This window comes from Rhinatrema bivittatum, chromosome 3 (assembly GCF_901001135.1).
Source record: "Rhinatrema bivittatum chromosome 3, aRhiBiv1.1, whole genome shotgun sequence".
NCBI lineage: Eukaryota > Metazoa > Chordata > Amphibia > Gymnophiona > Rhinatrematidae > Rhinatrema > Rhinatrema bivittatum.
The window spans coordinates 204,629,092-204,655,257 of NC_042617.1; the positions used below are offsets into that span (position 1 = coordinate 204,629,092).

The 26,166-nt window shown below is 36.1% G+C and overlaps 1 protein-coding gene across 7 annotated transcripts in view; it reads right to left on the reverse strand.

Annotated features, from left to right (window-relative positions):
* Nucleotides 1-756: 756 nt before the first annotated feature.
* Nucleotides 757-26,166, reverse strand: part of QKI (QKI, KH domain containing RNA binding) — a 730,493-nt gene continuing 705,083 nt past the window's right edge. For 4 of the 7 annotated variants that reach the window (XM_029594126.1, XM_029594130.1, XM_029594129.1 and 1 more), the window contains 3 exons: nt 12,177-12,251; nt 6,797-6,855; nt 757-5,576 (listed from right to left, as the gene is read on the reverse strand). In XM_029594126.1, the coding sequence (XP_029449986.1) occupies nt 6,821-6,855; nt 12,177-12,251 (110 nt within the window). In that variant the 3' untranslated portion in view covers nt 757-5,576; nt 6,797-6,820. Of the gene's footprint in view, nt 5,577-5,753; nt 6,856-12,176; nt 13,048-26,166 lie in introns of those variants that run through there. The other 3 variants (XR_003855464.1, XM_029594127.1, XM_029594125.1) reach the window with 3 other exon arrangements.

Sequence of the window (26,166 nt, forward strand, 5' to 3'; positions counted from 1 at the left end):
TGCATAAAATCCAATTTTAAGCATATAAATGCTTTTTAAAATCAGTCCCTTAATTTGGTAGAACAGGATGGGATGGAGGTACAAGTTATAAAAGGACAATTTAAAAAGACCCTATCATAGAATAGTAACATTTATCATATGGGAGTCATAATGATGATATGAATATTAAGGAACATTTTTCTTTACAAAATTTGATTTTGTAGATAGTAAGAAATTAGCAAGAAATGCATATCTGCTTGTTACTCGTAAAATTATTCTTAAATTGTAAATAGGATTACTAAAAATATTTAGTAAATAATGTATATGGAAAGTTATTAGTTAAGGGAAAATACTGTGAACCTCATTTGCATATATTTCTGAACATAGTGTGAGCAAATCTGGAAGATTACCTGAAGTAATCATTTAAATTTACCATAGTGTAGTGTATAATTATCCTAATGCATTTTTTCCTTAGTCAATAAACTACATGAACACGTTTTCACGTGCCTTCATTTGTGCAATTTTTAAATTTATTGTAACCTGGGATAGCAATGTACTCAAGTTAGAGACAGAAAAATATTATATACTCCAACAGATAGTGGTAGTGATTTAAACAAGATGGAACAAACTCTTAAACCTGTAACAGTGCATAAATATATGCCACTGACTTTCTACAATATTTTTTCTTTACATGTGCAGTCAGCATAGTTACATTGTTCAAATTTGCTACAGAATAATGAAATTAACTCCAGCATCTATCACTGCAGCCAATTTTTCATAATTTAAAAGGTGTACAATTGTTTTTAGTTTGTGCATAGTGTTAAAATGTAGTTTTTTTTTTTAAATATTTTGCCTTAAACTGTTAGTGTTTTTTCATTTTCCAGTTGAAAAATTAATATTTCCTTAATGGAGGCAGAGATGGCAAAGAATATTACTGGACAAGAAAAATGGCATATTAAAATAGTTACATTCTAAACATCAGATATTTCCTAATGTGTGTCTACATTTAGTATAAATTATACTAAATCACAAAAGCAAGTTTGCACAGATCATCAGATGGCCTTTATTTTGGTACAATTAAAATATTAGAGGTTAAAACTGTCACAAAAAGTGTCTATGTGTATGGTAAAGATGCCCTCAAAGAGATAAATACATTAGTATACATAAATTAACAAGCCTTGCATCAAATGTGCTAAGATATTAAGTCAGATTTTGGGCATTTTTTTTTCAAAATTGTGGGAGGCCTGACTTTTTATTTGATTGTATTAACAGTATTCACGAATTTGAAAATGAATCTGGTAACTAAACAATATGAAAAAAATACAGCTGCCCCCCCTTAAGTTGAATCTTCATGTGCATAACTGAATTATACAGGTAACTGTAGAGTTATTTCACATTAAAACATGACATTTGTGAAATGGATTATGCAGAGCCAGGGATTATGTTGGATATATAATAAAGGCATAAAGTATTTAACATACAGATTTATTTTTTTTGTAAATGGCCATTTTATAGTAAATACAAATTCTAAAAGTATTTTGATATCTCAAATTGGTTGCTACAGTGTTTCCTACATTCCCTAATTTTTTTTTTTTTTTTACAAGCATAGTATAAACCCTAAGTCTTGATGCTACTTGATATATCTTATTCAGACTGGCAAAGTAAACTGGAATTTTTGTATGCAATACAGTATTTAAGAAATGTTATTTCAACATATGAATTTTGTTCTTGCCAAAATAGATGATATTTACAGGTTATGGAAGTAGTATTTAAAAAAAATGTTTACTGGGTAAAATAATAAAAAAGCCAAAAGGCAATTGTGCTATTTACTTGATTCATCTCTCAGTATCATTTCCTTGGACTGAAATAGGCAGGCTGACAGTACAAGCCACTAAGCATATGATAGAGTTACCAAAGAAAAGGCGACATGCTGTAGTGAAATAAAGTGCCTTGAGCATCCAATGTGGTTCTGGGACTTACTATAACCTAACATGGTTCAAAAGGCAATCAAACTGGTTTCCGTTGGCACAGCATCCCATTTTTTCAGTGAATTACTAGGCCTCTTTGCCCTTTTGCTGCGAGCTGATAGTGATTATTTTAGAGAAGGAAAATTAAAAAAAAGAGGAAAGTGAAATTAGTAATGCAGTTGTTGAAAGGCAAGTGGCAAGACTCTACAAGAATGCCTCAGAAAAATCCTACTTTGTTCCCATCTCTACTGGCACCTAAGCCCAAGATAAAAGGCCAGATTGACCAAAGACAACTGAACAATAGTGTGCAGAATGTCAGCTGACAAACAACATTTACACAAGTCACACTAGGTTAACTGTGGTCACGCTCTTCAGAGTTAGTTCAGAAAATGAAGACTTTACATTCTTCTGTCTTTCATTGTTTTAATAAAACATGTAATGGTTAATAAACAGACATAGTCCAGAGTTAGTAGGTTGGTATTATAACATTTATTAAAATAATGCTATGGGTTAATAGAAACAGCAAAGAACCAAAGAATTAAAATGCAAGCCATGTAACAACCCAACTAAAACCCAAAATTGTCTAATGAAGTCATCCAGTAGCTAACTAAAAGCCCAAGAAAGACATCACTCCCAATATAATAAAGTACTGCAAAACAATTGGCAATTTTCAGTTATCAAAAATTGTGGGTTTTGCATTTTTGTATCCTTTCTCAATCAGGAAAAAAATTCCTTTGAATGTTATATAACATACATATAAAACAAGATAGAAAAATACATTATAAACTTGTAACAATGGCTGTAAATACATTATCTTACATGTTCTCATAGGCAATAGGTTGGTTATGGTACATACATAGCATGAAACTACTAAGATTATAAAGAACAGACAAATGCATGTCAGCTGTACGGTTACATACAAGCGACACTCCCATCTACCCCTCTAAAAAATCATAATACTGTCAGGAAAAAAAGGAAAGTCTTAAAACTACATATTTTAATAATAAAGAAAAAACTCAAAGAGTGATAATACTGAGAACCAAGGCATTCAGAGATTTCAAAAGTCATGCTTTAAATTGACCCAATTTTTTTTATCAAGTTAAATTTTTCAGTTTGTTCAATAGCAAACATTACTTTTACATCTCACACATCTATTTTTTATATCTACTTAAACCTTCCCCCAAAAAAGACCTTTGATAAACATCTAAAATGTCCAGGTTTATCACAGTTGAGATGAAACTGGATCAAATACTGGTATTTTAGTACAGCTTTCCTCAAATGTTTGAGTGTCGCTAGTTTATTCACCCAAATGAAAGTTAAAAAAACAAAAATGGCATAGCATAAAAGTGTAAATGAAAGCAACTGTATGTTTTACAGGAAGACGAGGCTGGTGGCACAACAAAAGTTAGCTGAATACAAAAGGATGAATGTCTGTTGCATAGTAAATAAATCGATAATTGTTTCAAAGTGAGACAAGATGAACGATGAGGTCACTTTGAAGGTTGATGAAATGTAAGCCATATGAGCTTACTGCTGATCTACAACTTGGAAGTTTTGAAATTTGTAAGAAGAGAAAGAGTTGACAAAAATGAGAATGAGCTGCCACCTGATCTTTGCCAAGCTTAGAGATTGAGTGGCTCTAATAGCTACATATTTGACCAATGTTTTGAAGAAAAAAAACCTGTGTAAAAGTATGAATATCTTTAACTATGATATCTGTTTGACTTCTTGAAGAGATTAAAGTATTTTCTGTAAGGACATAAGCAGCAAACAGAAGCCCCTGCCTTCTTTGAAGACAGCCAACAAGCAGTTCAGTCTCTTTAGGCAAAAACTGGTGAAGGCCAGTATTTCCTGAACATTTTTTGACACTATGGTTAGGTACCCATCGGTATTACATATCCTTCTATGAAATACTGTTACTGTAAGTGAGCCAAATGATTTAACAATTACTGAATTTGTTGAAATACTAAAAAAATGTTACATTTCCATATACTGTGAATCCAATAAAAAATACTTTCTTGGTCAGTTAAACTAACCTCTCACGGGTGTGAAAACATCAGCTAATATTCCAGTGCTCAGTGACACCTGGTTAGCCCCTAAGAACCCTTTGGTTTTTATGAAGCATTAAAGACGGTTGATAAATCTATTAGCTACGGTTTAAAATCAAAGGGGCAAAAATGTCACAAGGGCCAGTATCTGATACAAAGGTCAACTAAAATTTCACAGCATAAGATTTTGGCAAACTTGCATTTGAGTTACTATGGCAAAGATCAGGTTACTTGGCTGCCAGCTCGTCTGTCTTCCCTCACAGCTTCTTTTCACATACTGTACTGGGCGACTGAGTGGCATACATTAACTCGCTATTCGAAGAAATAACGGCTTTAGAAGAGACACCCGACAAAATGACCATGAAGAAAATAAGGCACTTTCTTTCTTTAGACTTATTCCAATACTTAAAAAATAAAAAAGAAAGACAAAAAAGGCTCTTTTGGTCTTTTGATTCTTGACAACCACCAGAAAAAATCAGTTAATGAAATAAAGGGTTTCTTTGTTCTTTTCTTGTATAACACTTGAAAGTATAAAATGCTACATTTCCAAAAATATATTTTTTTTGCACCAGCACCCTTGTATTGTAAAAGTATCTACTTTTTTGTTTATTTTGTTTCAATGCACTACACTTGTATCTACAATTTCATTACAATTATACAGCACATAGGCAAGCATGGCTTTTACATCCTTAATGTAATTTTTCTATACAGGGAGATTTTATAAAAGTATTTGAACAGTTTGCCCAGTAATGTGACACATAATGCATGTACCTTGTTCTCAGGTAATGGCTAAGGAGGCTCAACTAATAGATAAGGTAATTGTATCGCAGAATCTCATGTTTGCATTTTTTTTTTTTTTTTAATAGTGTTGCAATTTTGTTTACATTAAGTTATAAAAGGAATTTTCAAAATGCTTTTTCATGGCACAATTTTTCCCAAACACTAAATCTGGCTCTCTCTATATATATAGATATATATATCTAGGAGACTGCAACTTTGATCTTTTAAGGGCACTGTAGTGATTTCAATATTGTCAATTTAAAATTTATTTCCAGAATCCCTTCACCAGTGATGTCTCTGACCAAAGGTTCATGCATGATGCATCATCACAACAGTACATTCAGGGAGAGCTTTTGTCTTCACTATGAGAAGTAATAGGTTTCCTAGAAGTCTCTCACAGTAACTGCCTCTGTCGTCGGGTAGTTAAGGGGCTGTCATCTCCCCATCTCTTAGGTGAGGGCTTCTTACCGTTCGTTTAGCGCGGGATGCTAGAGGATTGACCAGTGCTGAGGGATGAATTGGACCTTATTGCTTTACTACTATTCAGTGCAGGTTCTAGAACCACTTTCACCCAACCAGGGAAAAAAAAAAGCTGAGTTGGAGGACAACCTGTGTCTTTGTTGTTTTGATTATTTTTTTTGTTAGATGGTAAGACGAACGGACAAGTGCCTCAGCTCGCTGCACTGAAGACAGGCAAGCAAAGGCGATTACCAGTTAACTGATCAGCAGGCAGGCATGGTCAGGTCATCATTGGGTGAAGAGTTCAGAGGTCAGAAGGTCATATGTTAGTTGCCGGTGGCGGCTGGGTGGTTAGAAACAAAAAAACAAAAACAAAAACAAAAAAAAGAAAGAAAAGATAGAGAAGAGATTAGTTTCAGCTAGTGACGGCTTAATGACAACATGAAAAAAAAAAAACTAATCACAACTAATAAAAAAAACCAAAAACAAACAAAAACAAAACAAAGAAACCAAGCATGTTTAATTCTGACATACTGACACCATCTACAGAATGCAATAAAAATCATGACAATCTTGCATCATGATTTGAACATGTGAAGGAGAGCCCACTCCCACAAAACTGGTTAACAGGAAAAAATAGAAAAAAAAAATACAACTAACAACTAATGGTTAGTAGCAGTCGATGGAAGAAACTGGAAAAGAAAAAACAATGAATAGGTATTGGAATTCAGTATAAGAATTCTGCAACAGTCAGTGCACAGGATCAGTATCTGACTGCTATTAAGCATTAGTATTCCTCCAAGAGCAAGCATTAAAGCAACTATTAATGATGGATGTGATTATTAATAACTGGTTATTAAAAGAAATGAATCTAAAGAACTTTGAACTTTTGAAAAGTGTTTACGTTAACATAAAACTATGGGCCAAACAAGGTTTCTTTTGTTCAATAAAATTTTTATTGCTTTTCAATTATTCTATTTACATACAACATGGAATTTCATGGCCTCATGATACAAAGCAATACTAAACTGTGGTCTAGCAGAGTAGGCGTCATCATGGGAACCAGGAAAAAGCCAAGCCTGTTGCTTTAGCCAGCAGTTTCCAGTTGAAAATACTATTTTACACATATAGGACACTTATAAAATGCAATTGCATGTAAACACTGTAAAAGTCCTGCCATTTTAAATTCTATATTTAAAAGCTTGAAGTACATCAAAAAAATATAGGAAAATTTCTAACTGATGCTAATAAGGCTTTTTTTGTTTTTAAACTACAAACAGCCCTCTTTGTTCAATTTCAAAGCTAATATTCTGCAAATACAATAAAATCTGACATTTCATATACATTCCTGCTTTATATTTTTATATTTTAAAGAAGCCACCTGTAAATACTATTTCCTTTTAAAAATAAAAATTACAGTAAAACAAAAATTCTCAAGTGGAACGTTATCATTCCCAATGTTCTTGAGCTGTTTATTCTTTATCATTCTTTCACATTCTCCTTCACCAAACTTGGTCCACTTAACAGTAGTATTTTTTTTTTAAGACTTGTTCAACAACTTACCTATAACTACTAAATTCTGAGGTTTTATATAGTTTCTTTTTGTACTGTTGCCATTATGACTATGGCAGAGGAAATGAAAGTGAGAAAGGTATATCAGTGCAAAATCAGATTTGTGCCATTTCACATAATGAATTCTAGTAGGTATAATGTCAACAGATAGCATCATCTTGATGAGCAAATATATCATGGTCTGATCATCTTCACACATTTTAGTTTGCACATGGAAAAGGGTAAAAATCCACGGAGGAGAGATTATATGCTTGTTTGGAATAAAGTAAATAAAAGTACCTTCCAAAATGGAAGAAAATAATTAAAAAAAATATGCTTAAATGCGGCAAATTCTGACCACATTTCAGTTGTACTAGAAAAGTCATCTTAAAGCATCCTTAATCTGGACATTTTTTTTTTAATTAAATGGTAAAAAAAAATTCTACTAGGTGTGTGTGTGTATATATGTATATACACACATCTACAGTGAAAACATTCAGTAAAAATGATCAGCCATGATAAATATTGTATGGAGTATTCTACTGAAGCCAGCTATCTTTTTAGATACCAAGAACACCTGTTATATATCCTCTGCCAAGTCCCTGGCCTTCTACAGTACACACAGGTTTATCAACTGTTCAACACCATTTACAGTTTATTACAATTCAGTCAGTCTGCAATAAGAATCAAATTCAGTTTTGTATTATACAGCTGGGTGTTATTCTTAGTATTGAAGAACTATGTACTTGTCAACCCTTCACCACATTTAAATGCTTAGTTATAAAAGTAGAATTTATATTTCTGGGAATTTACATTTTCTTGCTTTCAATGCATGTTTACAATTTCTAAGCAAACGTAAGGAGTATGTAACTTACAAAAAGCAAACACAGTAGTACAGTAAAATAACTTAAAAGAACAGTTTAAAACTTTTACCCTTAGACCTAGTATAGAAATCTATAGTTTAGCGTTGTAGAAAACATATGAATAAATGTTTTACAATGAATATTTTTGATTACTGATATTGTTTTTAATAGAATCCCATGCTGCTATGCTGAGAAATATTACCTTGAAAGTGCATTAAGTGGGAGGCAGTAAGAAATTTCAGTAATTAAGCCATAATCCCCTATAGATGGGGCAAATGATGCAGTGCCTGGAGGAGCCCAAGACAAAGCTGAAGATTTTTCATGCATACAGGGCATTAACTCAATCACTGCCTTGTGACAAGGGATTATTGCTAATATACACAAATATTTCTTTTTAAAATGTATATATTTATTTTGGGATAAACTGTGATTGTATATCTGAAAATTTACTAGATCTGAATGCCTAAATTTAGGAACCCATTTTTGTTAGACATCAAAAGTGGATGGCCATAAGAACTGATTTAGGGCAGGAAAAAAAAAAAAAAGTAATGAACCTAGTGTTGATTTTTGGTAGTAGACACTTACAGCCTAATTTGCTAATGCTTTTCTCCCATTCCGTGCCTGTCAGAAATAAAGTTTCGTAAATCAGGACGTTAGATCCCTAAATGTAGGTAAACAAATCGCAGGCCTAAATTTAGGAGCAATTTTCAAGCGAATACGTAGGTTGCTAAGTTCAGCTAAAAAAATCCCCTAAATGTAGGTCTCTAAAAGGTAGCTCCTTTAATGAAACACTGAGCAGTTTTTGAAACTTGAACCTATGCAACTAATTTGACTTACTACCTGTAATTAAAAAGAACAGAAAGCTCTAGCAATTCTAACCGGTTTCTTAAACATAGCATTTTTAGAACTTAATTCATGTTCCCATAAAACCGTCTGATATCAAACTGAATAGTCTATCTCTTTCACAGAAAATAATGTTCTCTTGCAGGCAAAAAAAAAAGTGTTACAGAAGGTTTAAAACTTGTTTGAAAATATTGTATCCTTGACAATTCACTATGGCATTGTTCTGACGCTGTGGCAGTAAAGATACTAAGGGGTAGATTTTCAAAGGGTTACGCATGAAACCCCTGAAAAGCTGCCCAAGTTTCCATTCTGTCACTAATAAATCAGCAAATAGATTCTCACCACAACTGGCAAAATAATGAACATTTAACAAAACATGTTTATCCCATTTCTTGCCAGCATTTTGAATTTTTGACTTAAAGGTAATTGCTGGCATAAAAATTAATATAAATTTTTCTTGAACTGACAGACAACATAGTCCATTTGTTTTAACATTTTCTGTATTGCTTCTCTTGATTCAATATCATATCATAAGCAGGGTTACATCTGCCAAAGGATGCTACAAAATTTCTTACCAAAAGACATGGGTGTGAAGGATTTTAAAAAGCAGAAAGATTTATTCATTATCTAAAGAGTAACCATTTGCATCTTATCAAACCAGAGTGCAGTTTCAGGAAAGCTTGAAAAAAATCTGGCTGATGTATATATAGCACTAGCTCGAGGTGAACAGGGTTCTTAAAAATTGTATTCTTTGGGACATAATTTCAACATGTTTATCTTGTTACAAAGTACAAATTAAGAAAGAAATTACCTAGATTCTCTCTTGCTCATTCTTTTAGTGTTTTGCTAAATTCAAAATTATCTGTTAAATGAAATCAAGTGTCTGCAAGGTCCCATAAAAAAGGGCTACTCGAATTACAAAATGTGAAAGTATATTAAAATACAGAATGCATGAGAGACAAAATGGCGTCGTGAAGGGAGGACGTGCTTAGATGAGCTCCCGATACTCGCTATTTTTTCAGTTTGCCTTTGTCATTTAAAATGCCTCACACTAAAAGAAAGGGGAAGGTAAGGGAGGGAACCTCAACCCTCCTTAAGCCTACCCCGATTCAGACGATTATACGAGAGTTTTTCTCTGCAGTGGGGGATTCTCCGGATGCGTCGGCTTTAGTAGGGGAGGAGGAGCAAACTCCCTTATAACCCGATGAAACATTGTTGAGCCCTGGAGCACTGGCTACTCCTTCCCCCCTAGCCCATGTCTGTGCGCCTGACCCAGTGGAATCCTTGATGCATCAAGTGAAAGAAATGGTCGAGGCAGGCTCAGATGCAGGCACGGCGAGGCGAACTCAGGGCAAGAGGACCTTAATAACCCTGAGAGAGGTGAACATCGGAGTACTGAGCAGAGTGGGCAGCTCTCTGCCATTTCCAGCCGTTCAAGGAAGGACACAGACGGACCAGATGCCTTTAGAGACTACACTACAGAACATACTAGTAATTGAATCTGAACGTAAATTACTAAATAAGCCTGAAGTTGTTACCATGGGCGTTTTGTGGAATGGTATTTCCACACTTGGAAAAGATATAATTTCCTTAACAACATCTATAAAGGGCTTTCAAGAGCTGTTTAACACAGTGAACCCGGTAGTGTTAGCAAACAACTAAAATTCAGGAAATGGATCTACAAATAAATGAGATTAAAGTAATTCAAACTGGACTGATACAAGGAGACTCTAGATTAGACAAGAGACTCGAGAGCTTGGAAAATAATCTCAGGTATAACAACCTGAGAATAATTAACTTTCCTAAATGTAAGTTAATATCCCCCAAAGAACAGTTGAAAAAATATTTTCAGGAAGTACTATCAATTCCTATAGGAGAAATGCCTATGATTCAGAAGGCCTATTACCTATCGGGATCGGTGCGGAGAAATGGTGGAGAGATAGCGGGTGAAGAAGAACGAGGACAAGCCCCTATATATCACCATCTCCACTTGAAGATTTATCTGGTTTTCTAGAGACAACTCAAGAAGAACAGATTGAAATGAGAGGTCTTTTGCTGGTAAAGTTTTTAACACATGCTGGAAGAGATTTGGTTTTAAAGCATTTCTTTCGCAATAGGAAAAAAAACTTTACCTTGGTGGGAAGATTTGGATATATCCAGACATTATAAGAGCCACACAATTGCGTAGAAAGAAATTCCTAAATCTCTGTCCTAGGGCTCGCCAGATTGGAGCAAAAATAATGGTTAAGTTCCTTTGTAAATGTGTGCTTACCATAGAAAATAATATATTTGTATTTGTGGAACCAGAACAGTTAGAACTTTTCCTGAATTCTAGAGATGAAGTTAGGACTGATCCGTTAAATACCGGTATTATATAGATAACCCCACTACTCTTCTTACATAAGTGGTAGTTAAAATATAGGAATGTTATAGTTATTTGCTCTAAATTGCATTTTGTTCTCTCCCTGATTGCATAGTAAATAGGAAGGGGGCAGTGAAAGAGATAAATGTTGAGGAAATTTTTATTTAAGACTATATTAACATTATTTGTTAATGAGTTTGGAAACTTTAATAGTGGTATAGAGGAAAAGTTTAATTTGCCTGATAAAAAAAGTTGTAACCCCCACCTGAAACTTAAGGTGTGTTGATATGCTTTAATGTAATTAACAATTTAATAGAGAAAATTTAAAAAAATAAATAAAATACAGAATGCACAAGAAGATGTATTCTGTGAAATGAGATATAAAAATGTTAAATTTCACCCTAGAAAGACTGAGCCATGGGAAGATTTACCCAATATCAGTAAATCAAAAATATCAGTGTGTAATAAACGCAAGCAGATTGTCCAAGGGTCCAAGAGTATACATAGGTGGCAAACAGTTGATAGCCAGGAGAAAAATGAAGACTTCTTTTCCAGTAAATAGAGTCTGACAACAGCACAGAATTTAAAAAGTCATTCTGCACTCAAAAAATGTTAGCAGCTAAAAGAAATCAAAGAATGCATTTGAGTGAAATAATCTAAAACTAAATGAAAATCAAGCTCCACATTTGCCGATTAATATAAAGTCTAAAACTTGATGTGAATGTCACACTCTCCATACTGCAGAATTCGACAAGATATTTCAAAAAGTGCATTTTTAAAAAAATATATCATTATTCCATTGGCTCAAAGTGTTACATTGAAAAGAGGAAGCCAAATCTTCAATTTTCTCCAGAATCAAGCAGGAGTCATTTATTCCTCTACTAATCTCTCATTAAATATCCACCCCTTTCACTTTGCAACACCAACTTGACATTTTTCCATTTAATTACGACAGCAAGTTCTAGGAACTCACAGTGGACAAAGCTGTCTAAGCCTATCTTCATTAACACAAAGTTACCTGCTTAATTAAATTTCTCTCTTGAAAAAATGGGGCCACATACTATTTTATTTTATATGGTTTACACTATGTAATAAAACGCAGAGGAATCCAAAATGTGTTTAGCAAAATTTCTCAATAAAAATGGTTCAGATTTTAAGGGAAAAAAATTGTGTAAAAATGAAACACTGGTGAACGCCTTCCAAAATGTGGGTTTTCGAGCAGAGAAGATTAAATAAAAATTATTAAGCTAATCAACTGTGGTGTTGCAAAGGTCATTTACAGTCAAAGTATTTCTTAAAACAAGAACTGCAGAACTAAACTAACCTCGGTCTGCGGTCACAATCCTTTGGTAAGGATGGACACGCATATCGTGCCTTCGAACTTTAGTAGCCACCGCACCTAGTTAAATTGCAATTTCCAAGACAAAGTTAGAAAACACATTCACAAATAGAAATCGACATTATTAACAGCAGGTTATCAAAACTGGATTTGTAACATGATTACTTACTACAAAAAATATCATTTGAAGACAGCAACAAGTTAAGGCACAGTAGTCAATTCTTACTATAAGGAGTATACCTGTGCAGACTAATATTGCATTAATTTCATACCTTCTGGCCTTAACCTGTTTGACCCATTCATTAATGATCACAAAATAGATTATTTCATGAAATCTATTAAATTTAAGCAAAGTTAAGCTTTACTAGCCACATATTCACTGAAGTGCCTCTCTCTTGCTGTGGGACTACTTTAAATAATGCCACCATTATTATTTTTTTAATACTGACAAATTATTCATGAATTTTAAGACCACTTCCAGTTTCTGTTACTTAGAAAAGTTCTAAAGCATTTCTTCAATCCTAGATTGTGGTTTTAAATTGTATGTCAATTATGAACTGCAATGAATTAGGTGATTAGTAAAGCAAACTGTAGAAAAACACTTAGCAGTCAGTATTCTACTATACACCCACTTGTAACTGCTACTTTGTCACAATACAGGCTAAATCCAATCTTTGTTAGAATTACTTTTACGTCTATGTGCAAAATAAAAAGTGCAAGTAAGTCACTGACTGCTAGGATAAGCTGGTTTATTTATCTAGGCTGATGAAACTAAACATTTATTAAAATTCAGATTTGATGAGGGTTCAGTTAAGACCGTTGTTGTATTCTTAGCCTTTCGTTGGGAAAGCCATACCTAAGGATAAAAGGAAGGGAATTAAAAATTAATAAAGAAAATTTGAATGACTTTCAATACTAAATCATCCCTTTATGACCTATTTTTCATTTCTTATAGAAGGGGCAAGACAAAGAAAAACTAAACATAAACAAAAACAAAGGAGGTGACAAATACCTCTATGTACTTTGATCCTAGTAAAAATGACCGCACTCTCATTGAATCAAGATAATCTTCAAAAGGATAGGTGCTAGGCCTATGCTCTTATCTTTTCCTCCTCAAGGTTTAGATCCAGGTAGTGAATTTTCTTGGAAATTACGGTGTCTCTGGATCTGCCCCCCTAAGCACTTTTTCACATGAGTTGAAAATCACTAAAATCTACTAAAAACTGACAGATGCTCAAGTGCAGGCATGAGATAAAATTCAAGATTAATAAGAACTTTATCTTTATATATCTTAAAAATGACTTATTTCATTGATATGGTTTTCAAAAAGTTACTTATCACAATAGACCATTAGTACCTTCAAGCAGTAGTGATGCACATACACCTCTTGAAAAAGATTATATATATATATATATATATACATACACACATATATATGAACACATACCATTATAAGAGATGCAAACAGAGGTTTAAAGAACACTGGACTGGTGTGAGTTTTATTTAAAAAAAAACAAACATTAAAAAAAACAGTATTTTCCTGGTATATGACTAAAAATAGTGCAGATGTCTGTGTACTAAAGGGATTTTCTCTTTCTGTAATTTGACAACAGTAGTATTTCTTTATATTATTTGACTTAGAGTTTGGTATTGGATGAATAAAGAGTCCTCCCTGGGTTTGATTTGTTAGTTTTATTCTCTTGCCAGAAATTTGTGTACAACTATACTTAACACAGAATTGTTGGCCCTACTGGAGCCTTTGGATAGATCTGTCCAGAATGCTGAGATTGAACAACATGAAAGTTCTGGCATTTATAGACTGCCATCAGGAGTAGGATGCTGTCACCTGCCTTAAACATTTCTTTTGTCTGTTTGCTGGACTCCTTTTATCCTTCAATGGAAATAGAACAACTACATAGTGGGAAAACAAAGGAATTACATTATACTTTTATAAAACAATAAGGCACTATTTATCCAAAGATATAGCAATTGGAAATTCTCTATCTGAAGAAGGTTGGTCCCCGGACCTTGATTATAAATATTATCTACAAAATCTTTTGATTATTCAAAAATTGGTTGGTTTTATATGAACCATAATCTGGTTAAGTTTTCATTATCCAAAATTATTTTATCAGAAACCTCCCATCCAGTATCTGGCATTGCCTGGATCCTGACCATTCTAGATTAAACAGTGCTCTAACGCAGTGGTTCTCAACCTTTGTGACACACTGAACACATGACTGTCACTGGGCTAAATGTAAACATATACTCTGTATCTACAGGATCCACCCTGACCCCCCAACAATGGCTACATAACAGAACTAGGACATTCCCTGTTCAATTTACCATACAAAAAAAGATATTTCTGGTGTCATCTCAGTAACAGCAACATAAACACTCTCTCCTACCAGGTGCAATAGCCCTCATGAAAAGATAGTAATTTACACCAATGCATGTTCTATTGAGAAAAAACAACAAATAATATTGAAACAAATGCCTACATGCTAGTAAAATACTTCACATCAGTCATACACATAGAATCGACCTTCACCAAGTACAGAAAGACTACAAATATGGAAACAGAAACTGGAATGGAAACCCAAAAAGCCATTCTACATTCTGTGCAAAACAGAAATATAGTACCTAACAGACTTCTAGGATCGGCAATAATGTACACAAACTAATGCGCACAAAGTTACACCTGCATTATGGAACTCAAACAGTAATAACCATACCTATGAAAAGGCAGCACGGCAAAAATTACACCAGGCCCTAAACACCAATACACCTCCTATTAGGAAAACAGAACAAGCCAAGCTGCTATAGATCCCTACCAATAAACTACAAGCTTGCAAAACACCCTTAGCTAGGTCACACATGCAGAACACAAACAGACCCTCACCAAATACAGAATAAAGTAACCATAAAGCTAATGTTTTAGTTTTTGCATTGTTGCACTGCATACAGAGTTTGGCTTCTTGCTGTTTCCAGTTGTTTTTGTCTCAACATTTCTATTTATACATTTCTCGAGAAATATAAAATAATTCTAAAACTAGAATATAATAAATGTTTCAAAACAACTGATAAATGGAATAACATCCAATCATTAAAAATTTTCCAAACACCAATAAAATATTTCTAAAAGCAGACATCACATAATACCCAATAATTAAAATGGCAGTCAATCAAGAAAGATAAACTTAAAAAGCCACCTTTACTTACCCTCTCCAGCAACTCTCCTACTCCTTTCCCTTGTAGGCCAATAGCACATACCAGAAGCATCAAGGGCTGCTGAAGCTCTGTCCTCACACTCTTCTTCCTTAGGGCCCATGACTAATCTATTTCACTCTCATACACACATACACTTTCTCTCTCTCAAACAGCAGTCATCTCCCTGACCAATTTTTCTCTCTCTCACACACACCAGTCACCTCCTTGACCAATCTTTCTTTCTCACACACACCAGTCACCTCCCTGAACAATCTCTCCCTCTCTCACACCAGTCACATCCCTGACCAATCTCTCTCTCACACACACCAGTGACTTTCCTGAGCAGTATCTTGCTCTCAGACGTTTTTCTCTCTTACTTACACATTTCTCTCATACACTTACACACATGGCTCACTCTCTCTGTCTCATTCACTCACCCCCACCCCCAGCACACATGGCAGCTACAGCACAAGGTAGCTGGTATGTTGCTATTAAAAGCAGAATACTGACAGGCTAGAAACTGCAGCAGGAATGACCTCCCTGCCCTGCAGTGATAAGAAGGCAGCACTCAGCTGATTGCTTGTGCTGCTATCACGGCACAGAGCAGTCAGCCTAGAATGTGCCTTTGTTTTTTCTTCTCCCCACCCCAGCCTTTTATTTTTTTTTCAGTTTATTATTCATTTTTAGGTTTTCTTGCTGGTATCGAGCTGGCGAGAGAGGGAGATGTCAGAGCAGGAGGGGGTGGGGGGGGGGGGGGGGGGCAGCGGCACCGTACTTGTGCAGCCCCTAGCAAAATGGCCAGCCAGCACCAATCTTCAGCTCCGGGCAGCTGATGGACGACTTTCCCCAACAGCCGCGTGGCAGGAAATCCCGGTGGCCACATTCTCAGCTGACTGCTCTGTGCCGCGATGATCGCAGCACAGGCAAACTGCTGAGTGTAGCAGGGCCGGGGAGAGTCTTGGGATGTGATTGCTACTGCATGGCTTTTTCTTCTTCCTGTGTGCCCGGTAAACATCACTTCCTCTTCTGGGCCACAGGGGTGGGAAGAAGAACAGGTCATGTTCCTGTTGCTGGCTTTCACCAACACTGCTGCCATTCCCCCTTGGGGCTTGAATGTGCTGATAGCCCGAGCGGGAACAGCAGCAGTGTTTGTCTCGCTGAGGTGAAAGGGGGGGGGAGGGAGAGAAGAGCAGCGAGTGCGCGACACACCTGTTGAGAACCACTGCTCTAATGCAATGTACACTCTAGATTTAAAATGGTCATATAGGTCCATGAAAAACCTGGATTCTTAGAAATTATACCACCTTAAATTTGGACCCATAATTCAATGATGATGCAATGCCTTTGCAGGAAATTATGTGGTCTTGAAAGCTCATGTACTACAATATAATTAGGATTATTTACATAGGCCAAAATTTAAGGTATTGCAACCTAATTCAGAAAAATTAAAAAGTACAGTCAAACATACAACTTTTACATGAAAACCAACGACTGGGAGAGTAGTTAAGAAATCACCTGAAAATTAAGATTTCTACAGGAAACAAAGAACTGATATATGTTAAATATTTGTGCTACTATATAAGGAGAAAGGGAAGAAAAATAAGAATATAAGAATGATTTTTGATGTGGATAAAGGATACAAACTACTTGTTCTACTTGCATTTTCATTTTTATGAATTGCTTCTGATAAATTAACTCCTTTGGTCAGATTCCCTGCTGTCACTTTGTAAAATTTCCTAAAATCCTGATTTTTCAAAAAGGTTTCTACCATATTCTGAACACATTTGTTGTTTTTGAACTATATGCTACACCTCCCTTTCTATGCTTAAAAAGAGCGATGACAAAACTATGTATGTTCAAAGCAACATTTAAGTCTAATTCTACGACTAAGAATGTATTTTCAAATAGAAAACAATGCTATCCCATGAAAACTGATGCTATAGATTTTAGATCTTTGTTAGGCACCAACACTCCCTGTCATCATCTTTGAATCTTGAAGCCAGATGTTCTAAAAGATTTTTCCTGTTATCCTTATATGGGGAGAAATACTTAGTCTTGAGGGAGCTGCTATCATAGCGGTTGTTACTGAAAGTGGGCCTGAACACTGGCTATACAACTAAGATCTGTCTAACTTACTTTACTAAATTAATTTTCTGCTTGGTAAATTAGTTTGCTTAATTGTGCCTTTGTAGTTTATTTTCTTGTGTCATAGAGCTGTTAACCTGTTTGCTTTTCTCACCTAACCACCCCATCCTCTAATCTATCTATACTGTTCAATTATCAGGCTGGGAAAAATGTAGCATAAATAATAAAAGCTAACTAGTACTTAGAAATAAATGCAAAATGAATCCTAATTCAAAGTTGTAATATGGTGTACTGTCTATTTAGGGGTTTGGGAAAGTAATTGTGCCTAATGTGGCTTTGCACTAATAAGTTCAAAATTACCTGAGACTAAAATAGAAAAGAAATAACAGGTCTATTATAGATCATAGGTAAATAGATTAGGAAAAAATTGTAGTCAGTTGGAGAGTATTTGTACCAGGAAGAGAAATAGTAAGCGATTTGTCACATTTTTTGTGATCTGCAAACAGAACCAAAAATTAAATTAATTTTTTTTTTTGGGGGGGAGCTTGATTAGTAACATCTTATTGGTTCATTGTGTTACTTTTATATCTGAAGCAACAAAAGTCTACAAAGAGAACTACACTAAATTACACACATCATAAATGTATAAATACATATTGCAGTCTGAAAGGATAATACAAGACCCTTGAGATTTCAAAGCAGACCAGTTGAATGAAATGTATTAAATCTCACATAAAAAATGTTTATGTCCAAGAAAAAGGCATCCCCCCTGTTTAGAAAAAAAAATGTATTTTTATAGGAAATAACATTTAAACAAACTTATTTAGTTAAAAATTAACAAAATAAATGTTTTTCTAGAGTTACTGTGCACTATATTGAATATTTTGCTCAGAATCCAAAAGAACCTAGAACTACACCAATGTCAATTTATGAGCTCTAAATATCCCATAAATAATATTGACAGTTTTCTTTTCATGATGAGTGCTGAGGGTTAAATAGATTTCCCATACCTTGTGTAGTCAATCATTTATTGATGGGGGAAATGTTTTCCATAAAGCTGCAAATACAGCATGTACGGTAGAAGCTTTCAATAGAAGTTTAGCCAATCACACTCAATCCCACTAAGTTCATAAATTCTTTTTTAGAGCAGTTTCTATGCTCCTATCCTCACTATCCTTCAGGAATGCTGTTCCTTCATGTGAAGAGACATGGACTTTTGTAAGCCTTGATTCAGCACTATCCATTTTCATGGCTGAGCCCAGCTGGCCCTTTTCTTCCGTTGATAGCCTGATCATACCAGGATGGTTGCTTTGCAGTTTGGGTCAGGCCATTTCTTCTCTGTAAGCTCCCTTGCTATAGGATGAACAGAAAGGCATCCAAAATCTGCCGTTTTGTCCTTTTTTCAGGGTCCTTTTCCACCAGGACAGATGCCATCCACCTGGTTAATAGCCCCCTCTTCTTCCAAATTAGAGGGCAGCTTCCCAGAGGAGAATTGAGCAGATTTCATTCAGGACAGACTGCTGAGAAAGAATGGCTAAGACCTAGCCCTATTCCTCTCGCAGGTGAAGCAGTCTTGGAAGGGCAGGAGGTACAGATAGGGAGGGGCAACAGAAATTGGGGTGACAAAGAGTGCAGTTCCTTTACTGTAATCTCACTACCACCTGTGGAGATAGAGTTCTGGTGTCATTCCAGAGCTACTCTATGAAGGCTATAGTCTGCTTTGTGGCCATTATAAGAAGAAAAGATAAAGATCAAGAGCTAAAATGAGCTGGGGAGGAGCCAGGGAAATAGTAATAGGATTTCCAGAGAAAAACAGAGAAGAGGTTAGGGGCGGTAAGATTCGTAGGGGGGACAGGGGGAGGGGAGCAGGTGCAAAGAAATAACTGCTGACTGGGAAAGTGAAGTTGCTTACCTTAATAGGTGTTCTCTGTATATAGTAGGACAAACCAGCCAGTCAAGTGGGTAATGTCAATCAATGGCATAAACACAGAACATGCTATACCTAGGGCTCAGAAAAACCTAAAGTCTTTCCGATTATGCGCAGGTATTGCCATGCAATCTCTTTCACATGAGCCTCCTCAGACCCTTCCATAGCTAAGTTTCAACTCCAGAGGAGGTGGGTGGAATTGTGTGGCTGGTTTATCCTACTGTCCACTGAGAAAATCTGTTACAGATAAGCAACTTTACTTTCTTTGTGGACTAGCAAGACAATTCCACCCACACAAGTGGGGACTTCCCAAGCTGAGGGTTGCAAAACCATGCTTGAATTTTTAGTGAGTACATAAGAATTCCAGTCTGGGAAAGAGAGGACGTTGAAGCTCTTCATTAAATAGGTTCCTTAAAACTGCGTGGTCAAAACCTTTTTCCTATACTTGAAGACAGTAAACATATAGATAGACTCTATCCAATAGAGGATTAAGTAGCTGGTTTGCAGATCTCTTGGATTAAGGCAGATTGGAAATGCATTACTGAAGTTGATGCTGCTCTCACCTGATGCACTTTAATCTTAGCTAGGAGATGATTTCCAGACTTTGCATACTGAAAAGAAATACATTTTAAATGCCATGCAGATGAGGTTTGCTTTAACTGGCAAGCCCTGCTTAATCAGATCATAAGAGACAAATAGCTATGTTGATTTTCTGAAAGGCTTGGTCCTTTCTAAATAAAACAACAATGCTCATCTGCAGTCTAGCGAGTGGAGAGTTTGCTTAGCTTTACTAGAATGAGGTGTTGGAAAACAGTGGATTCCTCCTAAATAAATGGAATTGAGATGCAATCTTTGGTAATAATTTAGGGCGAGTTATTAGAAGTGCTCTAATTTTTGAAAATTTGAGTGGAAGTTTCTTAGACTGCAAGAGCCTCAAGTTCGCTCACTCTCTGTGCCGAGGTTACTATTAAGAATTTTACTTTTCAGCACATAAATTTGAGATTTAATGTAGGCAAAGGTTCAAGTGGCCATGCCACCAATGTTGACCTCCTATAGGGCAGGAGAAATCTTAATTGACAGGTGATGACTGTAAAGGCCTTTAATATACTTAGTTACCATGGGATGATGAGAAACTGAATGACTTTCCAAGTGATATTGATATGCAGCTATTCCACTTAAGTGTACTGACAGTTTTCAATCTTGCATTTGACAGACTGAGAATATATTGAAGGAGAAAAGATGTAGAACAGTTAAATGGATCTGTATTTTGGCTAGTGAAACAAATGGAAATGTTTTTCCATTTAAAGTTATATGAGCTTCAAGTCAAAGCTTTTCTTGCTACCAAGATTATTTTTGAAGGAAAAAACATTGAATTTACTAACTGGCTTTCAAAATCCATACCACTGATACTAGAGATTGAAGGCTGGCGTGAAGCCAAGTTGGAAATATTTGATGACGTGTTGGTGAAGCAATAGCCAATATTTGTTGCCATATGAACCAAATCTTGCTATGTGAGGAAGAAGGGGAAAAATATAAAGGTGAGAAATCCATGGAATAACAAAGGCATCCGTTGCGAAAGCATCTAAAGCTGATCTCTTTGACTAGTACAGTGGAAGCTTGTAATTTAATGAAGCTGCAAAGAGATTCATTTGTGGTGTTTCCCAGTGGTGGAAAAGATGGCACACTCTCAGGGTGGAGAGAATGTGTGAGGCTGAAGCTGACTGTTCAAAGAGTCTGCTCAGGCATTGAATTTTCCTGGGAGATATATAGCATTCAAATACATTCCCAAGAGTGTTGCCCAATCCTATATTATGTCTCCTTGTTTGTTTATAATAGTACATGGCTATTTGGATTTGAATTACTGATCCTCTAAGGTACTCTTTGAAGGCAAGAAAAGCCTTGAATATGACTCACAGCTATAGAAGATTTGACATTGCTTGTCCTGGATGTCACATGTTCCTTGTGAGCATATTGTACTGAAATGGGCACCCCAACCTTGGGTGGATTCATCTGTGGCCAATACCTGTTGTGCTTGCAGAGAATGAAAATTTTGACCACAGACACAATTCACAGTTTGGGTCAATCAATGTAGAGTCCAAATCAGTAGCTGGGTGACCTTTACTTTGAATGACATTGATTAGGTATGCTGATTCTAATGTCTCAAACACCATTGGGCTTGCCTAATATTTAATCGAGAAAATGGATAGACAGACTGTAGCTGCCATATGGTTTCATGAAAGTTCTTCTTTTTTTTTTTTTTCAAATTACTTTTTATTGCATAACATGAACTAGACAAGAGGAACGTGTCTAAAGATTGAACTCATATAGTCTTTCAACCAATTGCAGCAACATTTGCAATAGCAAAATATAAACATACATATAAAAAATATAGCATGCATTATCACATTGTATCGCCTTGTGTTTTTCTGTATTTCCTACCTCCCATCCCCAGCTTCCACCTACTCACATATTTCAAAGACCCCCTTGACCCTAAACTACCCAATACCTTCCATAAAACTAATTACCCTAGCCCCTACACACACAAACCTCCATCTCCCAAGACCTCTGAGGGATATATAAATAGATATGGAATGAGGAAACAGCTTTTATAACATAGTTAAAACATTCCTAATGAGAAGGACTCGGCTATCCCTCCCGACCAAAGCTGAGCTGCATCTTCCCGCATTTGAAAAAATTAAATGTGCTTAACTCGAAACATGGTATTTGGAATTTCCCACATTGTGGAATATCCCATATCTACCAAGTTCTTCTACTGCTCTGCCAGGAGCAGGTCAAAGAAACAACGCCAGACTTGAATATATGAGAAAGGCCATTTACTCGTAAATTTCACCTCTATCCACTCCATATGTATATATTCAGCCATCATAGAGGTGCACCCTCTGACAATGGGTGGATTGTCTTCAATCCAAAATGCATGTGACTTCTGAAAGCTACTGAAAGAGCAAAGCATAGGAATCTCTGTGTACTATCACCATCCAAAGTGTCTGGACCCATAGTAGCACCACTGCACCCATCAACAGGTGCACTACGGTACATTTCTGTAACATTACCATTATATCTACCCAAAATGACTAAACAAGATCACAGTACAGCAATTTGTGCAGCAGTGTCCCATTTGCCAAGTGACACCGCCCATATAGAGGGGAAACAGTCAATTTCATGTGGTATCTTTTGACATCATCTATATATATAAGCGATGCAGGATTTGATATACAGTTTTTCCGAGTCTTACATCCGTAAGACCTTTGTGCAAAGCCATACAACATTGCTGCAACTGTGGAATGGATATATCCGTATCTAGAGTCTTGCTCCAAAAACCACAGAGATTTTAGACCAGAGATGGAAAATCTTCATTTGCAAAGCAAGTGCCATAGTGATAAATAATTATCGCTGCTTCCGGTCTTCATTAGTTCCTTAACAAAAGTCCATTCTTGTACCAGATCCTCCGATTTCCAAGATAGGGATAGAAAATAGTGTCTAGTTTGCAAGTACACAAAAAAATGTGTACCAGGGACCTGCAATTGAGCAAAGGAATATAACGCTTTCCCATATTCATCATACTACTTATGTCAGATGCTTCCCAATGCATAATACTTATAACGCTAGTTGTTTCCCAATGCCAGAAGATCTGATGATGCTCAATACGTGGGGCAAAAGCAGCAATACCTAGTAGGGGAAAACAGTGATCCAGGACCTTTACGCCCCCCTCCATACTTTCAGCCATTTCCAAGCATTCATACAAGCCCTCATCAAAATATTTCTTCTAACCAAGATTCTGGAATGTGAGTCATGACCATGCATAAGAAAGAGCAGAGGCCAGGGGTCTAACGTATTGTCTTATCAAGCCCTCTTCGCAGCATTTATACTTCCCCCGATATCCACTCACCAATGAATCTTAATTGGCAAGAAGCATTGTAGATCTGTACATTTGGTAAGTTCACACCCCCCCCCCCCCCCGTTTGCTTTGTCATGCATTAAGTTATCCATACTTATCTTTGATTTTTTTCCCCTGCCAGCTAAACTGCAAAAACATGGTCTTTACCAGACCAACATCATTACTTGGTTAAACAGCAGGGCAACATAGAAAGTTTGTAAATAACGTGGGGAGGATTATCATTTTTAAGATAGCACATGTCCCATAAAGGATAGAGGGAGATCTTTCCACATATGTAGTTGAGACTATTTTTTTTAATCGCCTTGGCAATACTGAGGAAATACAAATGCTTCAGCTCTCTAGGAATTCATACCCCTAGGTATTTTATCTTATCCATCGCCCATTTAAACAGAAAAGACCCCACCCAATTCTCCATTGTTTCAACCATTAGAGGCACAGCTTCCAGCTTATCAAAATTGATTTTTATCCCCGCATAGGTCTGAAAACTCGCAAACAGAATTTGAATTGAAGCAATGTCCTTGGAAGGATTGCCCATGAACAAAATGTCACTGGCAAAAAGGGAAATTCGCAATTTGTATACCTTCGGGTTCTTGAAGTTTTCTTATTTTAGTGGCCAGATGTTTAATATTTAAGCACAAAAAGGAGGAGGGACAATGGGCATCCCTGACGTACTCCCTGACCTAATTGAAACCCTACCATATGATTGCCATTTATCAAAAGATGTGCAGATGGATTACTGTAAAGTAATTTCAATCATCCTAATAATTCCCCTTGAAAACCATAATTTTGAAGTGCCCAAAACATGTAACACTCCAGGAATAATAGTCAAAAGCCTTCTCAGCATCTAGCTTAAGAATCATAGCATCTTGATTCCACTGCTGACCCAAAGCCGCTATTAAACGGCATATGTTTTTAACCCTATGCCTTCCACGCACAAAACCAATTTAATCTGGCTTCACAAGCGCCAGCAATACCTGATTTATTCTATTTGCCAATATAGCTTGAAATCTAGATTTATCAGTGAAATAGGACGGTAGGAACTGGTCTCTTGTGGATCTAACTTTCTTTGGCAAAACTACTATATTTGACTGATTGAGTTCTGGAGAGATCTTGTTTTGTGTCAGCATTCATTGTAAAATTTAGCTAGTGGTGACAGCAGCGAAAATTGTACAGTTTTGTTAATATTCTGGCCCCATATTGTCTATATAAGCTGCCTTTCCCAGCTTAAGCTTTTTCAGCACCTTATATACCTCAGCCTCTGAAAGACCCCGATTCAGATAAACCTGTTCTGCTTCGCCTACCTGTGGCCATTTAAAATCCAGGAAAAAGGATACTCTGCCTCTCATCAGATCCCATGGCATAATATAAATTTTCTTAGTATTTCATGAAGCAGTCTGCTGTTTTATCCAAGTTATTATGTAACTGTCCCTGTTTATCTTTTATGTGAAAATTCAATTTTTGCTGTTTTATTTTCACTAAATTGGCCAATATCTTACTGGCCCTATTTCCATACTTGTAAAGCTTGTATTGAAAATATTTCAAAGATTTAGCAGCTCTTTGATGCAATAGGTTATTCAGCAAATTTTTATTATATAACATCAACTGTTTGATTTGCTCTGCTAAGCCTTTTTTATGATAGAGTTGACATTCCGGCAGCAATTTAGTTTTAAAATCTCTGCTGTTTTGATCTTATTTTGTTTAGCGGTGTATGCTATAATTAGGCCCTTTATGACTGCCTTTCCTGCTTCTTACAATACGATTGGAGAGGTCTGAGGCAAGCCATCTTCTACCATATAAGCTTTCCAGCCATCTTGTATATATTTATGAAAATTCTTATCAAGATATAATCCTGGACTTAACCGCCAATTTCGGCCCTTGGGCACAGGTTCACCAATTTCTAAGCCCACAGATACTAGAGCATGGTCAGATACAGAAATTGTGCCTATCTGTGCATTCCGGACCTTAGAGAACAAACTATATGCCACTAGAATGTAATCCAAATGAGAATAAACATTATACAGATTAGAATAAAATGTATAATCCCCATCACCCAGTAATGTTCACCACACATCAACGCTACTGATTTCCTCGCAAACAAAATTTACCCTCATCTCTCCTTTCGTCCTTTGGTGGCTTGCAGTCCAACACTATCAACAACCACATTAAAGTCTCCACCTATAACAGAATATTCAGGATAACATACCAAACCTGCCACCAAGTTCTAAAAAAAGAATGTGAGTACTCATTTGGAGCATAAATATTGCATGAAACTAATTTCTGATTATAAAAGGTACCCAAGCACTATGACAAAGCACCCATGTTCTTCCATAATATGCTTATCTACTGTGAAAGATAATTGCTTATGAATTAAGATAGGTACTCCCCTCTGTCTATGAGTATAAGAGGAGATTGCCCCACCCAATCCTGCTTTAATTTGTGTTCACATTCTGAGAGATGAAGACTATAGCTGCCCAAGTTTAAAGTCACTACATTGATCTATACCATGGTATTATTTGGTCTTAAGATGGCAACACAAATTCTATCTTACAAAACCCTCCCAGCCTGGAGAAGGATGAAGACTTTAGAGTGGAGATTTCTGTCCTTGCGGATGTCTACTCCCAACACTTTACCCAACTTATCCATGAATTTGGAATACAAGAGGTCTTCTGTTGTCAAAGAGTGTTCAGACTGATATGTGGGGTCAGAAGGAATCCCCTTTGACCATTCTTCAGAACCAAGAGGTGAAGAAACACTAACCCAGGGCCTCAATGATGGTAACAATTAGGGTGGGGGGGGGGGGGGTCCTATGTTGTCTTGGAGGAGAGTATCCCTGGAGT